The sequence below is a fragment of the Lineus longissimus genome, chromosome 17 (assembly GCF_910592395.1).
Source record: "Lineus longissimus chromosome 17, tnLinLong1.2, whole genome shotgun sequence".
NCBI lineage: Eukaryota > Metazoa > Nemertea > Pilidiophora > Heteronemertea > Lineidae > Lineus > Lineus longissimus.
The window spans coordinates 15,375,952-15,392,451 of NC_088324.1; the positions used below are offsets into that span (position 1 = coordinate 15,375,952).

General features: G+C 43.5%; 1 protein-coding gene across 11 annotated transcripts in view; it reads right to left on the reverse strand.

Moving 5' to 3' along the window:
• Positions 1-172: 172 nt before the first annotated feature.
• LOC135501618 (protein transport protein Sec16A-like) overlaps positions 173-16,500 on the reverse strand; it is a 31,880-nt gene continuing 15,552 nt past the window's right edge. For 6 of the 11 annotated variants that reach the window (XM_064793827.1, XM_064793833.1, XM_064793831.1 and 3 more), the window contains 13 exons: positions 16,257-16,343; positions 15,825-16,071; positions 15,446-15,544; positions 14,948-15,249; positions 14,573-14,734; positions 8,441-8,653; positions 6,955-7,206; positions 6,708-6,807; positions 6,304-6,411; positions 5,548-5,685; positions 4,794-4,933; positions 3,939-3,995; positions 173-2,898 (listed from right to left, as the gene is read on the reverse strand). In XM_064793827.1, the coding sequence (XP_064649897.1) occupies positions 2,701-2,898; positions 3,939-3,995; positions 4,794-4,933; positions 5,548-5,685; positions 6,304-6,411; positions 6,708-6,807; positions 6,955-7,206; positions 8,441-8,653; positions 14,573-14,734; positions 14,948-15,249; positions 15,446-15,544; positions 15,825-16,071; positions 16,257-16,343 (2,103 nt within the window). In that variant the 3' untranslated portion in view covers positions 173-2,700. The remainder of the gene's footprint in view (positions 2,899-3,938; positions 3,996-4,793; positions 4,934-5,547; positions 5,686-6,303; positions 6,412-6,707; positions 6,808-6,954; positions 7,207-8,440; positions 8,654-14,572; positions 14,735-14,947; positions 15,250-15,445; positions 15,545-15,824; positions 16,072-16,256; positions 16,344-16,500) is intronic. The other 5 variants (XR_010449621.1, XM_064793829.1, XM_064793832.1 and 2 more) reach the window with 5 other exon arrangements.

Sequence of the window (16,500 nt, forward strand, 5' to 3'; positions counted from 1 at the left end):
TGGATGGCATCTTTCATGAGGACAACATACATTGTCCTGTTCTTTTGGGCAATGTCTTATTCCTGCTGAGAATGTAGTCACATCATGCTAACTGTGATCAAGGACACCATGACTGGCTGTTTTTTATGAAGAATCAAAGGCTGAAGAATTTACCAAACCATCAACTTTTACATAATATAATATTCATTTTTATTCTGCGACACAAACAGAGATCAAATAATTTACACTGAAATAACACCGTATCACCAAATAAAAGCTACCAGAGTGTCTCGATGTCGAAACATGAATCACAAGTCATATCCTATATTGCAAGAAGAGTTATAAAGCCTTTTAATGACCTGACACCAAACCTGGCCCAAGAGTTACCGAGCACAAGCTGAGACCAGAGTCCGCCTGTTCAAAATCAGTTGTCACTTACTTTAATGCTCAACTCTTGCTCTTGTCTCCTTCAGTGAAGCTCATTAAACTTAAACATCAAGTTAAAGTTACCAAAAAGTTAGTGACTACCATCTTTTGAACAACCAGACCCAGATTAGTTTAAAAGATAAGAAAGAAAACATTAGACTAAGCTCTACAACCAGTTTTTTTGCTGAGAATAAGTGTTTTATAATTGAAATCATGGCATAGTGTCATATCATGAGACCCACTGACTCATGGCCCTACCAGCACAGCCACATCTCACGAGACCCACTGACTCATGGCCCTACCAGCACAGCCTTATGTCATGAGATCCACTGACTCATGGCCCTACCAGCACAGCCTCATATCATGAGACCCACTGACTCATGGCCCTACCAGCACAGCCTCATATCATGAGCCCCACTGACTCATGGCCCTACCAGCACAGCCTCATATCATGAGACCCACTGACTCATGGCCCTACCAGCACAGCCTCATATCATGAGAACCACTGACTCATGGCCCTACCAGCACAGCCTCATATCATGAGACCCACTGACTCATGGCCCTACCAGCACAGCCTCATATCATGAGACCCACTGACTCATGGCCCTACCAGCACAGCCTCATATCATGAGACCCACTGACTCATGGCCCTACCAGCACAGCCTCATATCATGAGACCCACTGACTCATGGCCCTACCAGCACAGCCTCATATCATGAGACCCACTGACTCATGGCCCTACCAGCACAGCCACATCTCATGAGACCCACTGACTCATGGCCCTACCAGCACAGCCTCATATCATGAGATCCACTGACTCATGGCCCTACCAGCACAGCCTCATATCATGAGACCCACTGACTCATGGCCCTACGAGCACAGCCTCATATCATGAGACCCACTGACTCATGGCCCTACCAGCACAGCCTCATATCATGAGACCCACTGACTCATGGCACTACCAGCACAGCCTCATATCATGAGCCCACCTGATTCATGGCACTACCAGAACGACATCCATTCGAGCGTCATTGTTCAGAACAGTGTCAGCTTTAATACTATCATTCACTGTCTTCAACAACAAGCCCATTTATGCTAAATGTAACATGACGATGGTTCATGAATTTGGACTGTGTCAGAACTACAGAATATACACATATACATGTACTCAAGAAACTTAACAAATTTACATACATTAAATTACCATCTTTTTACATCCACATTAGTTCTGACAATAGCAAAGTGAAGTCTTCAAATTGAAGCCATTTGAACCTACATGGACAGATGCAGATGACGTCATCACAAGAATGATTTTCAAGACGTGGTTTATTAGATTCAACATGCAAACAGAACCACCAATCTTGACAGTCTGAACTGACTGATAATACTCAAAGCAACAATCACCACCATGTACATTGGTACCTTCGAATCAAATGTAAGACCCTTCGCGAGATTGTATGACAAGCCTTCACCGCTCTGATTCAAGGTGAGGAAGACTACAATGACACTATAACTGGTAACTCTATTCTTGTAATATTTCATAATAATTTCTTGAATTTTTTCTCCCTTGAATAGCAAGACAGCCCTAACTCACTAAGGATACCTTACATGCATTTATAGTCAATTTCTCAGATAGAAACTTCTCCACAATGAATTCTATACATCAATGCACTAAATGTCTGTGTCACAATTCAATTCCGTGAATAAAGGTCTTTTCATTGTCAGACAATTCAACCTCAAATTAGACTCTGCCATGCATATCTTTTCATTATGTCATAAACCACCTCTGTTCAAGTTAACACTGTGAGGTCGGACCAAACACTGTTTGAACACCATGCAGTGCACACCACACATCCAGTCAAGTCCAAAACCAGCACATTCCAACGATTCACAAATAGCCACATTAAAGATTCTGTGATGTCATTCGCTCATTCTGTGATAATAAATATATTAATACCAAGGCTACACTTTACATGTACATCTATGTAGAGTGACAATTCAATAATCATGACCTCCAAGATCATTTTGACACTAATGAGACACACACGAATATATTTTTTCAGAATTACAAATTTTTTAGGATTGAGACTCAACGTCTGCCCATCTGCTCACACAACAGCACCGAGAGAATTAAATCTCAAAAGGCCTCCGAAAATCTGCTGGGCTAACCTCATGCCAAGAGAGATTTGTTGTGCTGATAAGTACACCAAAGGCTTGGTCATAGTTTTCAAGGTATGATGTTGTACCAACAGAATATTCTGTGACACTCATATAGTATTCCCAAAATAGGTGTGATTATTTAGGATAGGCCCTTCGTTGTCCGTAGCGGGGTCCTGCCCTCCCCGGCCCTGCCCCATACGCTGGCTGTTGTGAGTGACTGAACTGTGCAGGGTTGAACATGGCAGGCAGTCCTCCTGCTGTTGGTGGCCCAGTCTGTGGTGGCACTCCACCTTGTGGTGCTGGAGCTGGGGCTGCGGCTTGGTGTTGTTGAACCTGAAGAGGAAGGAGGAAACATTGAATAAAGATATCACAAAGTACAACTCTTAACATTTTGTGTCCTGTACTTAGCAACCTTTTTGGTTTCTGAAGACTTGGGATTTATCAAAGTCTCTTTGCCACTTACTTTTAGGCAGCAAATCACACCATTGTGTGATGTTCAATCTGGGCCCAATCTCTAAACATCTGGTTCAATCAAACTAGATGAAAGAGTTGACTTACACTAACTGAATATTACCTCAATTATTACTCACTGTTTATACCACTGAGTGTTATCTAACATATAGTCTAGAGCTGGTGCTGATTGATAGAGCAAGCAAGAATGATCAAGGTTGGCAGTGCAAGTTGTGTTATAATTGCAGGAATGAAGCACTGACCAGGTTAGATAGCCTAGATAGACTCTGATGGCAAAACCATGATATCATGTCAGATTGATAGCACTGCACTCTATTACTTCATATTCCAAGTAACGCAGTGTAGATTTCCTGTGTGCACCAGTGGCATGACATCCAATACTGTGGCACTGCACACTGTCGTCTAGCATTCACCTCCAAAAACTACCCATTGGAACGAGCCCAGTGGCCAGCCAGAATGATGACAATGTGTGATGTGCTCTACCAAAACTAGGCGCTTGTCGCATCTGAACTTGACAGGTTGATACGGACTTGTTGTTCATTTCCCTATTGTAGACCTTTTGTGAAATGTGACCAAATCAGTTTGTAATAGATTTCACAAAAGGTCTACAATAGGGAAATGAACAACAAGTCCATATCAACCTGTCAAGTTCAGATGCGACAAGCGCCTAGTTTTGGTAGAGCGAGTCACATGTGTAGGCACAAACCTGTAGTTATCAATTTTCAACTAAAGAAATTCTAGCTCAATTAATAGTAAGTTAAAGCTGTAAAGATGACACGGTTAGAGCTAGACTAGAAGTAAGGTTAGAGATTATGGGCAAATTCAAGTCAATACCATCACCAGTATCACATAGAAATCAACTTGTTAACGATGTGAAGCTGTGTCACAATCAAGCACGTTACCAGTGTTATGTTTTGGACCTCCTGGGCTAGGGAGCTCGCCGAACTTGAACGCGACAACTGAAAAATGGGGAAACAAATGCAGACAGACCAACCTACGGACCAAACGTGCACAACCAGCAAAACAGGGCGAGAAGCGACGCAGAATGCAGACGCCTACAGACAGGATGTGATTCCATCATCAGTGTGCTGACTCAAATGAATCCAGAGGTTATGGTCGATGGAAATTGACCATAGGCTCGCCACAAACCTTTGGGGCCTGGTGAAATGAAAGACACACCTGATCAGTTCCTTTAGCTGCTCAAAGGATTCTGGCAAGTTTGTCCATTTCCTGCCTGGTGTATTAATTTGAATCACCACATTGATTATCATTGGAAGATGTTGGATGTAGACTAGTGCAAGGAGTGTTCTTTGCCTTGTTCAGAAGATCTGTCAGTTCGACTCACATGCGTAATGCATTGTAAGTGTTTATAGAGGCTGAATAACTTTGTTGTCACAGTTAGTAAAAGCATCTTGATGCATCCAACTTCAAAATGATGGAATGTAAAGAGCTCAGAGGTGGTACACTCAAGAGATATCCTGGCTGGAATTCCTTCATAAGAATATTGGGCTGACAAAAAGGATCCAGAAAATGATGAAGTATGATGTGTGACCAGGGTTGATCTACCTTTGTTTCCTCACTGGTGTTTGGTTGGATAGGATCTGGTGGTTGTAAGATATGTCCTGTGCAGGGTCTGGGGTACCTCACTAAGCCCACCACCAAAGGTAGGTCAAACTAACATGCACAATACAGAACTAAAACACAAGTCTACCGAAATAAAACAAGCCACCCGAGTCAAGACGCCACGCTACACTTACCTCTTTTGACTGTGGCGGCATGAGATTGTTGCCCATAGATGGCGCTGGCTGCTCTGACGGGGTGGTCGGCTCTGATGTTGGATTGGCGACCTGCGGGTGGGTGGTTGTCTGCTCTCTACCTTCTGCTCCTTCGGTTGGCACTGGAGAGAAGAGGGGATGTGATGCAGCTACTGTCATCAAACATTCTGAAATATTGCCTGCTGCCATGTGACTTACTCAAGAATGGCTGGGCTTCTCCGAGTGATTAATCAGGACCAATCACAATGACCATATTCAGTCAGTTCAGTGATAGCTCAGGAGTTTCTGGCTGTTGCGTCTTGCCCTGCAAGCTTGTAATACAATAGCTAATGCATGTACCAAGTAGAGTATAGTTGTTGTCTTGATGAAGTGGGGCTGCTATGAGGTGTGCAGATGGGCTATAGAGATGTACCAAGTACCAAGTGATATTTCCTGAAGCAAAAATTCACCCCATATGAAGGCTAAATGTACTTCATAACCACCACAAGCTGAATGATAGGCAAACATAAGATACATCAACTACCAATAAAAACCGCGTTTCCTACATGAGAGGATCGAATCAAGGCACAAGTGTTTCAAACAGGATGACATCACAACTATTGTCATGTTACTGTTTAGCACCCATTGTGAGCTCTTTTACATGTTTTAGACCTGAATACACACAGACAACTAACAAATACCTTGTGTCAAACAAATTTCCTAACATGTATGTTTTGATCATGCATGACTACCCTACCTGTAGGTGGCATGAAGATATTAGCAGGCTTGGCCGTGCTAGATGTGCTAGGCATCACATTGAAGAGGTTGGGTGGCACGAATGGGGTAGCTGAGGACTGACTGGGGTTCATTACATCCACATACTGGCCCCGAGCTCCTAAAAACCAAAAATAGACACCAGCACTTTAGTGAGCATTTTGAAATTCTTGAGAATTTTTGAAAAATGGAAAGAAAAATGACTGAAACGTGCACAGCTGGATGTTTAAAGACTACTCAAGTCTTGAGTGTAAACATCTGGATGTCACGACCAAATTGAGCCCAGCATAGTAGATAGGGCAGATTTAGATAAGAAAACAGACAAGGGTAATGAAGACAGATGAAGTGTATTCTCAACACCTTGGGAAACACCTATCAGAAGTAGATTGTAGCGGATTATGCCTCCAGCATGGGTTGCCTCATATAACACCAAGATGGAGTTATCATTTCCCCTGAAAACCTAGCCTGGCACCTCCATCTTGGCCTAAATTGTATCTCCATCAGTTTTATGAGACAACCAATACCTCCAGTTCAGTATCAATTCCATAAAACCATCAATAGGGAATAATCGTTTTAGTTGTCAAATGTCCAACCAAGGCAAAGGCATTGTGGTTTCTAGTTGTGCGGTGATACCACACACAGTAGATTCAAATCCATGCTGGAAGCTTTCTAGTGAGCATGCAGGGTAAACTGAAATTGGATACTAAGCCAAGTCCTGATGGATATAAGTCATCCTTACCTCGTGATTTCTGTCTCGAGAACCTGTTCCCCATTGGCGGCGCCCCAGTATATGCGGCTGGCGCCTGTCCTGGGGTCGGCGCCGATGCACCAAATGCAGGGACAGTAGCTGAAAGTATACACACCATTACGATGGGTCACAACTTATCAGAAGAGCTTTTCAGTTCAGGAATATGAAGTGATCATGAGCAACTATTTGTTTCGTAGATTGCTGCATATCAACTGTAATATGCCTTGAAAAGCATACTTTACGTTGCTTGAAGCGTATACACCTCAAGGTAGAGCCATGAAATCAGCCAAGGCATGTTATATGCACAATACAACAAAGAGTCTGATAAACAATCAAATATATTCAGGAGAAAGTTTTAGCATTTTTCATTTCAAACAGGATTTTTGTCAACTTACGTTTGAGATCTGAGTCCTTAGGTGGTGGAGCAGCAGGGGCTGCGTCCTCCTCACCACCATCTTTACTGCTCCAGCGCTTATTCACAGGATCCCATGTGATCTGAAAACACCGAAATCTCTCATCAACTTGAGTAAATACAGTAGAATCTCTCTATTAAGGACAACCTTGGCACTAACAAGTGCTGTTCTTAATTGAATACAGAGGCCTATAAAAAGAATGAATGTATACAATTCAGACGGTACTCACGGCAGGATTTTTCTCATCAGGCAGAATCATTTGGTTCTTGCCCCGAAATGAAGGCAACTTGTTGAAAATGCTTCCAAAGATTCCCCCTCCACTTTTCTGAGGCTTCTGCTCCTTGGGTTCTGTCGGCTTGGATGGTGTCGCCGGTGATGGTGTCTTGTCCTCGATACCGGACTGTGCACCGGATCCTGCAGCGAAGTCACCAAAGTTCTTTCTCGTTGGAGACGAGGGTTGAGAATTTTGGCCGGCTGGACTCTGGAAAAGGAAGTATAAAAGAACAATTTACTCTCCTGGAAATTCAGCACCTGAGGACTCCAACTTTCATTTCTAAAGAAAGACATCAAGATATCAAGGTGTTTTGTAGACAAACATGTAAAATGAAAGTTGTATGATGTATTTTGATGAATTTGGCGAAGATGATGTTTTGATTTGGTATATAACTGTTATTTAAAAGATTTAAGAACATACACTCAAATGCAGATATGAACAAAAACATAAAACTCTAGAATGTGTGAATCCTAAGACCTAAAGTGAATGCTCAAAAGGTTTGACAAAAGCCGCAGTGAAGTGGATTGAAAACTACAGGTTGTTTTATACCCCATGCTTGAGTCTACTACAACTAGTATCGCTAGAGCAAGGTTTCTCTCAACCACAAGATCTACCCAGGAGGGAAGACACGTGGCCCGTGTCCAAGCTATCTTACTCTAAACCAACAAATCTCCGTAGGCATATAATATTTGTTCGTGCAGAGAGCTGATACTTCACAACAACCACAGCTGTACCTAAGCATATGTTGCATGTAAGTTATGTGTACATTGGTGTATGTTGCATGTAAGTTATGTGTACATTGCACAAACATACACAACTTGTTGGATTTGAATTGTAATTTGGACAGCAGCAGAAAACTAAGGACACGCTGCAAGCAAGCAAGGCTATGATGAAAAGAAAAAGTTCAATCAGTGAAGAAAACTATTTGTTAGCAATCTCTTCCAAAGTCACTACACAAGCTTCAATGAATTTTGTCCTGACTGATGACAAGTTTTCACCAATAGAATCAATGAATACAATTTTTTTGTGTGTTTGGCTTGATAAAACTCAACCAGTCCATGGAATGATAGAGGACAGCACATGCACAGAACCAGGGAGAGATTGCTAGCGGAGTGCTAATCAAAACATGGGCAATCCCAGGACCAAGAAGCCAACTACACTATCAGATTTCTCCACACGACTTTGAGCACAGTAGACAGAAACTATCCCAGAAGCAGCCAGATTGAGATATTTCTTATACTGAAACAGTAAACAGCTAAGCAACTACTTGAGCAACTTTGTGTTCAATGTATGAATTCAAGTCTGACATCCATATAAAGTTGCAGTGTTTTGAAATCAATCATCCTGCATGACACTTTCTCACCGAGCTTGAAAGTCTGAAATAGTTTCTGAGTGAGCTCAAAGTTTCTTTGGGAGAATACTGAAGGTATGAATCTGGCACCTGAGGGAACTGCTTTCTTCCAAAGGTAAACAGGGGACTGAGCTGGCCGATAGATCCTGGACTGTATGGGGCATTCCCCTGCGTCGTGTTGTAGGGTGAGTTCTCTGCACTGTAGGGTGGGCTAGGTTGCCCCGATGAGTTGGTCCGGGACCGAGAATGACCCGAACTTCTGCGGGGGCGCTGTAGGGGTGACCACGACTCTTGGATCTGAACCTAGAGTGAACATGCATTACATTAAGGAACCGGACAGAAAGCAAGGAAATTTGGCCTGATATTGGGCACTGTGATTGAGAACATTCAAGGTGGCCATGCATCAGTATTTTAGTGTGTATAAATGTGACCCGCTCTACCAAAACTAGGCGCTTGTCGCATCTGAACTTGACAGGTTGATACGGACTTGTTGTTCATTTCCCTATTGTAGACCTTTTGTGAAATGTGACCAAATCAGTTTGTAATAGATTTCACAAAAGGTCTACAATAGGGAAATGAACAACAAGTCCGTATCAACCTGTCGAGTTCAGATGCGACAAGCGCCTAGTTTTGGTAGAGCGAGTCACATATTGTCCCTTATCAAGTTCATAGTTCTTTAGCCAGAGCCCAAGACAATACACGCATCTAAATAACATTATAACACCAGTAGCATAGACGTTTTAAAAACATGCTGCAACATACATGTAAGCTCATTGAAGTGGTGCACTTTTCCATCTTTCTGCCAACACACATTCAGCCTTCAGACATGACAAGACAAACACAACAGACAGCACACACACACCTAAACCCATCACTTCAAAGGCTTCAAACTTGGAAGTAGCGGGTTTTTGCACCCATCCAATTACCAGGCACTAGAAACTGGTCAAACGACCCTCTCATCTTCCATTAGTAGATTTGTCTGCCATGGTCATCAAAATATCTGCGTAGCAAGCAAGGACTTCCAAGGATAATTTCTAGACCACTCAGATCAATCCAATCTCTTCCATTTGGAAAGCAAGTGGAGTTCTTCTTGTGTGGGTCCATGATAATCAGCCATAGCCAATGAACTCGATCACATCGAGATCCAAGGAATTTCCGGTACCAGTTGAAAGGTTAGCCAAGATGGTATCCTCAACCTTGGTTGAAAAGTGATCTTGGACAGAAAGATCCATCCACAAACATTAAGAAAACTGACACCAAGTTCTAACAGTATCACAGTTTTATTCAAAGTAATAAATAACACAGGGCCAACCACTGGCTGGTATTCTATGAAATGATTTGACAAATGCTCTTGGCAGTGGCCAGGTCATGGCACGGAGTAAATGGAAGGATTGGAGAGTACTATTGGATGACCCCTAAATGGAAGGCAGCGCAAAAGACAAAATTTACAAAAAATGCCTAACTTAAGTACGAATTTTCACCTACAAATTGTAAACAAACAACAAATGCAATACCTGTGTGTCTGGGCACGATAGAATTAACTTTGGCTCAAAACTCATGCAACATAGAGGGGGTCTCACTACTCTATGTGCCACACACTATGTTACCACATATATCTGCAATGTCAGTGGTCCTCATTCTTTAACTTCATACAATAACCAAACTACAATTCTTTGGGCCTTGAATACGGTGATGGTCGTTTTGGTTTTCTCCACAAGAGCTGTGACATCCAACTGAACCAACCATGAGAGTATGACCCAGATCCTGCAGATTTTAGATTCTTAGAAAGTTCTGCAGCTGAGACATCGATATCCGAGAAATCTGAACTAATGTTAGTAGGTTGGCCACCAGGGGGCACTGGGTACATAGGTGCCTGCTCGAAGCACAGTGCTGGCAGTTCATAAAGGGGCTGACAGGGGTCACCCTGGTTCAACACTGACTTTAGAGCAACGCGGCGATGTGCGGCCTCCTTTCGCAATCTCAGGTTCCGAGCTGTGGCGTGGGAGAAGAAATCGGAATAGTTCTTCTTTGGGGATTGAGGCCTTGGAACAAGATCAATAGTGGGTCTGAGCATAGGAACCAGAGGTGAGCTTGCCACAACCTGCTGCACAGGTGCACCTTTCTCCCTCCCAACAATTTCTCTTTCACTCTTTTCGATGTCTTCCTCCAAGTTGTCATTCTGCTGTAACTTTCTTAATTCTACATCAGAAATTGGTTCATCTATCTGGTACGTCCTTGGTCGCACTGATGTGGCTGTGGCAGACCTGTGTGGAACATCAATCGGCTCGTCAATGCAGTAAGTTCTGCCAAAGTCCGGTTTCTGCTGAATAGGGGCAGTGTGGTACAACTCTTCTGCATTGAGCTTAAAGTTCCCCAAATCACCATACCCAGCAAATTTACCACCAACATTTTTCCGACAGATGTATTTCTGGAAGTCAGCCAGTACAGTTCCCATTGGAACCTCATGTTTCTGTCGCAGGCTATTATCTTGTTCTTGCTTCCGAAGTCTAGCAAACTCATCAGCACTGATAGGAGTATCGATGGGAAATGTATAGGCAGTGCCACCTACTGGTGGTGCACTAAGGTGTTCTGGGCTATCGTCATCATATACCAGGGGAGGAAGTCTTTTTGGAGGAGCAGAGGGAACAAGTCCAGAAAGAGTTCCAGGATTATGAAGGCGACGTGGATCTCGTGCTCTGGCATGTCTTTGAGCAGAGAACTCCATTCCATAATCATCACAGAACTCTTCCTCCTCAGAACTGCTAGTGTTGGCCCCCAGATGTTGCTCCAGTTCTAACTCCCAGGGGTGACTGTAAGAGCGGCCATAGGATGGCCTCCTCCCCAGGGGTCCGGGCCTCACCTGATGCGGGTTAGATTGAGGGTAATCTCGAGACCTGTTTGGATTGTTGATATCATCTGAGCAATATGAATGTTTTGCAGCACCCAATTCATGCACACTTTGCTGGTAATGCTCCCAATATTCTTTCTCAGCCAAAAAGTTCTCATACCGCCGTCGCATTTCTTCATCATTAAACGTGTCATGAGAATCACTAGGAAAGTGTGGAACTCTAAGGAACTGGTGACTGGAGACTGCACGGCCATCATGGCTCCGGGCTTGGGGCAGCCTGGGTGTAAACTGAGACTTCTGTAGACGATAGGCCCTGGCACCAGCAGATAGAGTAGGATTCACTGGAACAACATGACCACCCCGTACAGGTACTTTACGTGTTGAACTTCGGTTTGGGTTCTTCATCTGGCCTGGTCCTGGACTTGGTGCACTCTTCTCTGAAGCAGCATCACCATCTGGTGGCTCTCGTGAGAACTCCGCAAACGGCATGAAATGGGGCTCATCGAGTTGCAAACCATAGCTATGCAGATCTTGCAGTGAAGCCTTGTGACGACCCATGTCAAGGTAGTCGGAGACCAGGTCATCTTCGAATATGAACCGGTCTTGGCATTCTTCATCAGTGGTCTGTCGTGAATCAGCTGAACAGCAGGACCCTGAAGGGCTATTTGGAGTTGAATACTGGTCTTCCTCATGACTTGACTGACTGTACGATTCACTGCTGGAGGATAGTCTCTCTGAAGATACAGACTCAGTGCCGAGAACAGACTGATTCTTATCAAGAGGACCAGAGTTGGAGAGTTCACTCAATTCAGTACAAGTTACATACAATGAATTCTCCTGATGAATAACTTGCTCATCCTGATTTTCCTGATGAAATGAAGATTGCATATTTTCACAAGAAGAAGTCATTGGCTCATCAGAAGCTGGAGTCACAGCAGATATATCAAGATCTGTTAATTCAACCACTTCCACAAAGTCAAGTGAAAGGTTTTCAGTGGTAGGCATTGGAACCTCCTGACCCGGCACCAAATCACCAGTATTCAGATCAGAGTCACAGATTTTATCAAACGTGAAGGACATCATGCCAAGATTACAATAATCAGTGCTACCTGTAACAACATTCAACTCATCAGAACAAGGCTCAGTGTCACTATCAACCAGAGCATGGCCAGGGGCTGTGTACCCAACTGTTTTACTGTCATTTGATAAGTTATCTGGACTCTTATTGCCATCATCTATACTGGCATCGCTATCTGATTGAGAATCTGCATTCTGATGTTGGTCCACAGAACAGCACTTGTCACCAATACCATCGGATGACGACACAGAAGTGCTCCCCATACTTGGTGGTAAGACGACACTGCCATCCAGCGCAGACACTTCAACAGTTCCTGTCTCATCACTTCCTGAATAAGAAGACATAGGTGCATTTCGATGGCGATGTTCCACTGAACACCACTTGTCACTATTCACGACATCATCAACCACAGAAGCAACCGGACTGATACTTGGTGGCAAAGCAACATCGGTGCAGGGACTATCACAGTTTACCTCCGGTCCTTGGACATATCGACGAGATGGTGCGCACTCGTGGATAGTCTCAAGCATCTCGCGATTCGCAGAACTTTGAAGAGACACTGATCCGCATTGTGAGCTGTCCCTCGAATGAGCAACATTTGAAGCCTGGGAGGGCCAGTTCTGCTGAGTCATATCACCAGAGTGAGATGTTATCACTGATTGGAACAATTCCGTCTGAGGAAAACTATTAGTTCTCTTCAGTGTCATTCCGGGTTGAGCAGATTCAACGTCGGATGCTCGACGAGTTTGTAGCGAGTCCCGTTGCACTTGGCCATACTGGCAGATACAGTCGGGATTTATGCAAGGTGTAGATGACCGACGGACTTGACTCTAGGAAGAGAAACCAGGGTGCATGGTCAGTATTATGTCACAATCCAAACATCACGTACATCAATGTCACTTCCTTCCTTCTTCCCTCCATTCGTCCTGATGGCCATATTTTTCAGCTTTTCTTCCATCCAAACTGCATTCCTCCAAAAATGTTGGAATGTTTTTATAGTTTCCAGATTTTTCCGAAATCTGCCACCATGGGCATAAATGTGAACAGGGCTAGAAATATTGACAAAGGCCAGAGACCACCCATCTCATAATCATACCCTTATCAACATTAAAACAAAACAAAACTTATTAGCAAAGTATACTTGCTTACAGAATGGACTTCTGCCCAAAGCAAGTGTTGGCCAAGTGTGGCATCCTGTCATCACATGTTTACCTAATTTCAATTGATGAAGCAGGTGAAAAGCCCAAAGCCAAGGAAGTGAAAGAGGAGAAAACTGGAAGTGCACAAGCCAAACGTTTGATTGTGTTTCATTCAATTAGCTTCATCTACCAACAGCATGCTAGCTAGAGTCTTGAACAACTCAATGGTTAGGCTAAGTATCCAACATGCTCAAGTCTTGGGTTGAAAGGAGCAAATTATACATCTTCTTGTGCCCAGACAACAGGATGAGGAAATGCACTGGCATCCTAGAGAGGTTCTCTTGATGACTGATCAAAGGAATGGGATTGTGCAAAGGGTGTTTGAATATGACAGGGGTGAGTTACGGAGAAGCTGAAGAGGATTGAGAGGAGGAAGGAGGAGAGCAGGTGAAGAGAAACACACAAGGAAAACTGAAGACAAAACGAATACATAAATATAAAAGGTATTCATGACACCAACAACACAAACTAGTCTAGAACAAGCTGTACACAGTCGAATAAAGAAATGATTACTACTACTACAAATACGACAGAAAATGAATATGATATTCATTACAGTTTCAGTTTTGAACGGAAGGCTATCAAGTCCTCTGTATTGACCCAACCTGATCACATGAGAACAAGGCACACCTCTGAGCTCTCATGACCAACCAAGACCAATCGCAGTGATCCCTAAGCAGATCATCCATCAACCGTAAACTCTACAATGCAACTTTCAACCAACACACAAACAAGATAAACAAACAGATACTCATCTAAGCATGCAATAGTTCAGCGTACACACAACATGCACCTACGATGAGCCACTCACTACAGCAAGAGATGTCAAGTGACCAAAGTTACAACACTATCACATCATTACGCAGCAGCCCGAAAGTACAACATCGAACACGAATTTGAATTTTGCATCACTAGACAAACTTGTCTCCAGTCAACAAGGAGACACTTGAAAAAGTAATACAGGAAAGATCTACTGACAATTCAAAACCATCCTGCTCTTTTTGGTTGAGAGGCCAGTCAGGACTTGTACACTTCAATGATACAAAATTCAAGTTCGTTTTCTAAAATACCGAAGTTCTTATCTTGAGATGACTTACCTCTGCGTTGCGGTTCATGCTGCCACCGAATGACTCCACTCCCCCCATGGTGGAGCCACTAGACGTCCTCGAGCGATTAGAGCGTGCTGAGTCTCGTCGGATTCGTTCCACTTCTTGGGCCCTGGCAGCTTGCATTTGTTTATTTGTAGCAGACGACGAGAACTGTAATGGAAAGCAAATATTTCAGGCCAGCTTCAAGGCCAAACTAGTTTCAAGGCCAACCATAAAGGAAGACTCGGTGGCAGACCAAAAGAAATGTTTATAATCATTTACAAAGGGAAGGATTGCCCTGGGCACACCTTTGTGATCCATTGTAAGGTAATAGAGCCAGATTTAGCCTGGAAGCTCGTTTCTCTTCTCCGACATGCCTCCTACCTGTTGCGTTGATGCGCCATAGTAATCAAACGTGCTCGTCGACTCCCCGAGGTGATCCTCCGTCTCCTCACTGGTTCCCGACACGGCCGTATACTGCGAGTTCATGCTAGCTTTCAAGTCCACGTCCTGACCTGTCTGCGCTTCTGTCCCATCAGTCTGATCAGCGCCATACTGTTGTTGTTGTTGTTGTTGCATGTCACCCCATTGTTGTTGTTGTTGAGTGTATGCGTTTGGGTCGTAGTAGTTGCCATACTCGTCGACAGACCATTGTTGTTGCTGTTGCTGATACTGCTGGTTAGGATCTGGGAAAAAGAAACATTTTTTAGCAAAAATCAAGACGTGTTCAAAAATATGATTGTTCTCCTACAGAAATGAAACTGAACAATCCAAGGCTTTCAGCACATTTATAGGCCATTCAAAAATATCAGTCGGAACAAAAATATTGAACAATTTCTGTCATACTGGGTCCATATTTCTATCTCAAGTCACGTTACCTACCCTGATTAGCACCATCTTGACTTTGATAATACCCCTGATATTGCTGTTGCTGTCCGTCAGACGTCTGCTGCTGGCCTGTCTGGTCATAGTTCGTATAACCTGCAAAATACGGACAAAATATCACTGAAATTGTAAGTTTCCACATACTAGATACTTGAACACTTTGAGAATAACGTCCGAAAAAATCATATTTGCTACATGTTTTTAGACAGTCATTGTTGAAATTAGCATCAATCACCCTGTGGAGCCCTTAGATGCAAACCACCATCGTGTACCAAGCCAAGCTACTGAGACAAGCAGTAAGATGAGAGATGAGTGAGGGATACCGTCGTCACATGTTGAGAGTATGATGTTATGTTACATGCACATGCAAACGTACCACCCTGCTGATCCTGACCACCATATTGCGCCACCTGCCCGTCATGGCCGTAAGCAGCACCGTCACCTTGCTCACTCTCCGTCGTTGTGGAGCCAAAAGCCGGCGTGGCCGACCCCGAGATAGGCTGTATCGTACCCTCCTCAAAACCCTGACACACTTTCTGTAGCTGTATCAGCCAGTAGGGGTCCTCGGTGTCATCTGCTGCATGGAGACGCTGTGGATCACTGTACTTTAACCGATTGCCAAGCTGAAGAAAAGAACGATTTGTATTGCAAATTACAACAAGAAAACCCACTCTCTCAAAATCACTTCTCTTCCAAAAACTGCTTATGTCTGTCCACTGAGGATCAAAACCCCTACTCTGACCAACTCAACAGTGAACCAATGTCACCCAGCAAGAAACTCGATGTAAGACTGAATTGATGTACTTACATCATAGACAAGGCGTACAAGGACTGGTGTAAACCTCCCTGGACTCCGCACTATACTCTTCGAGATGATCTCTACGTACATCAATGCCTGGAAAATAAAGGAAACGTATATACACATAAAATGTGAAAGAAAAAAAGATTGTCATTTAGCTAGCCCATTGCACCCAAAATCACCAAATACTCGAAGCCCACCGCATCCAAAATTAATAAAAACTGGAAAAAAAAATTTAATCCTGACCTCCGCC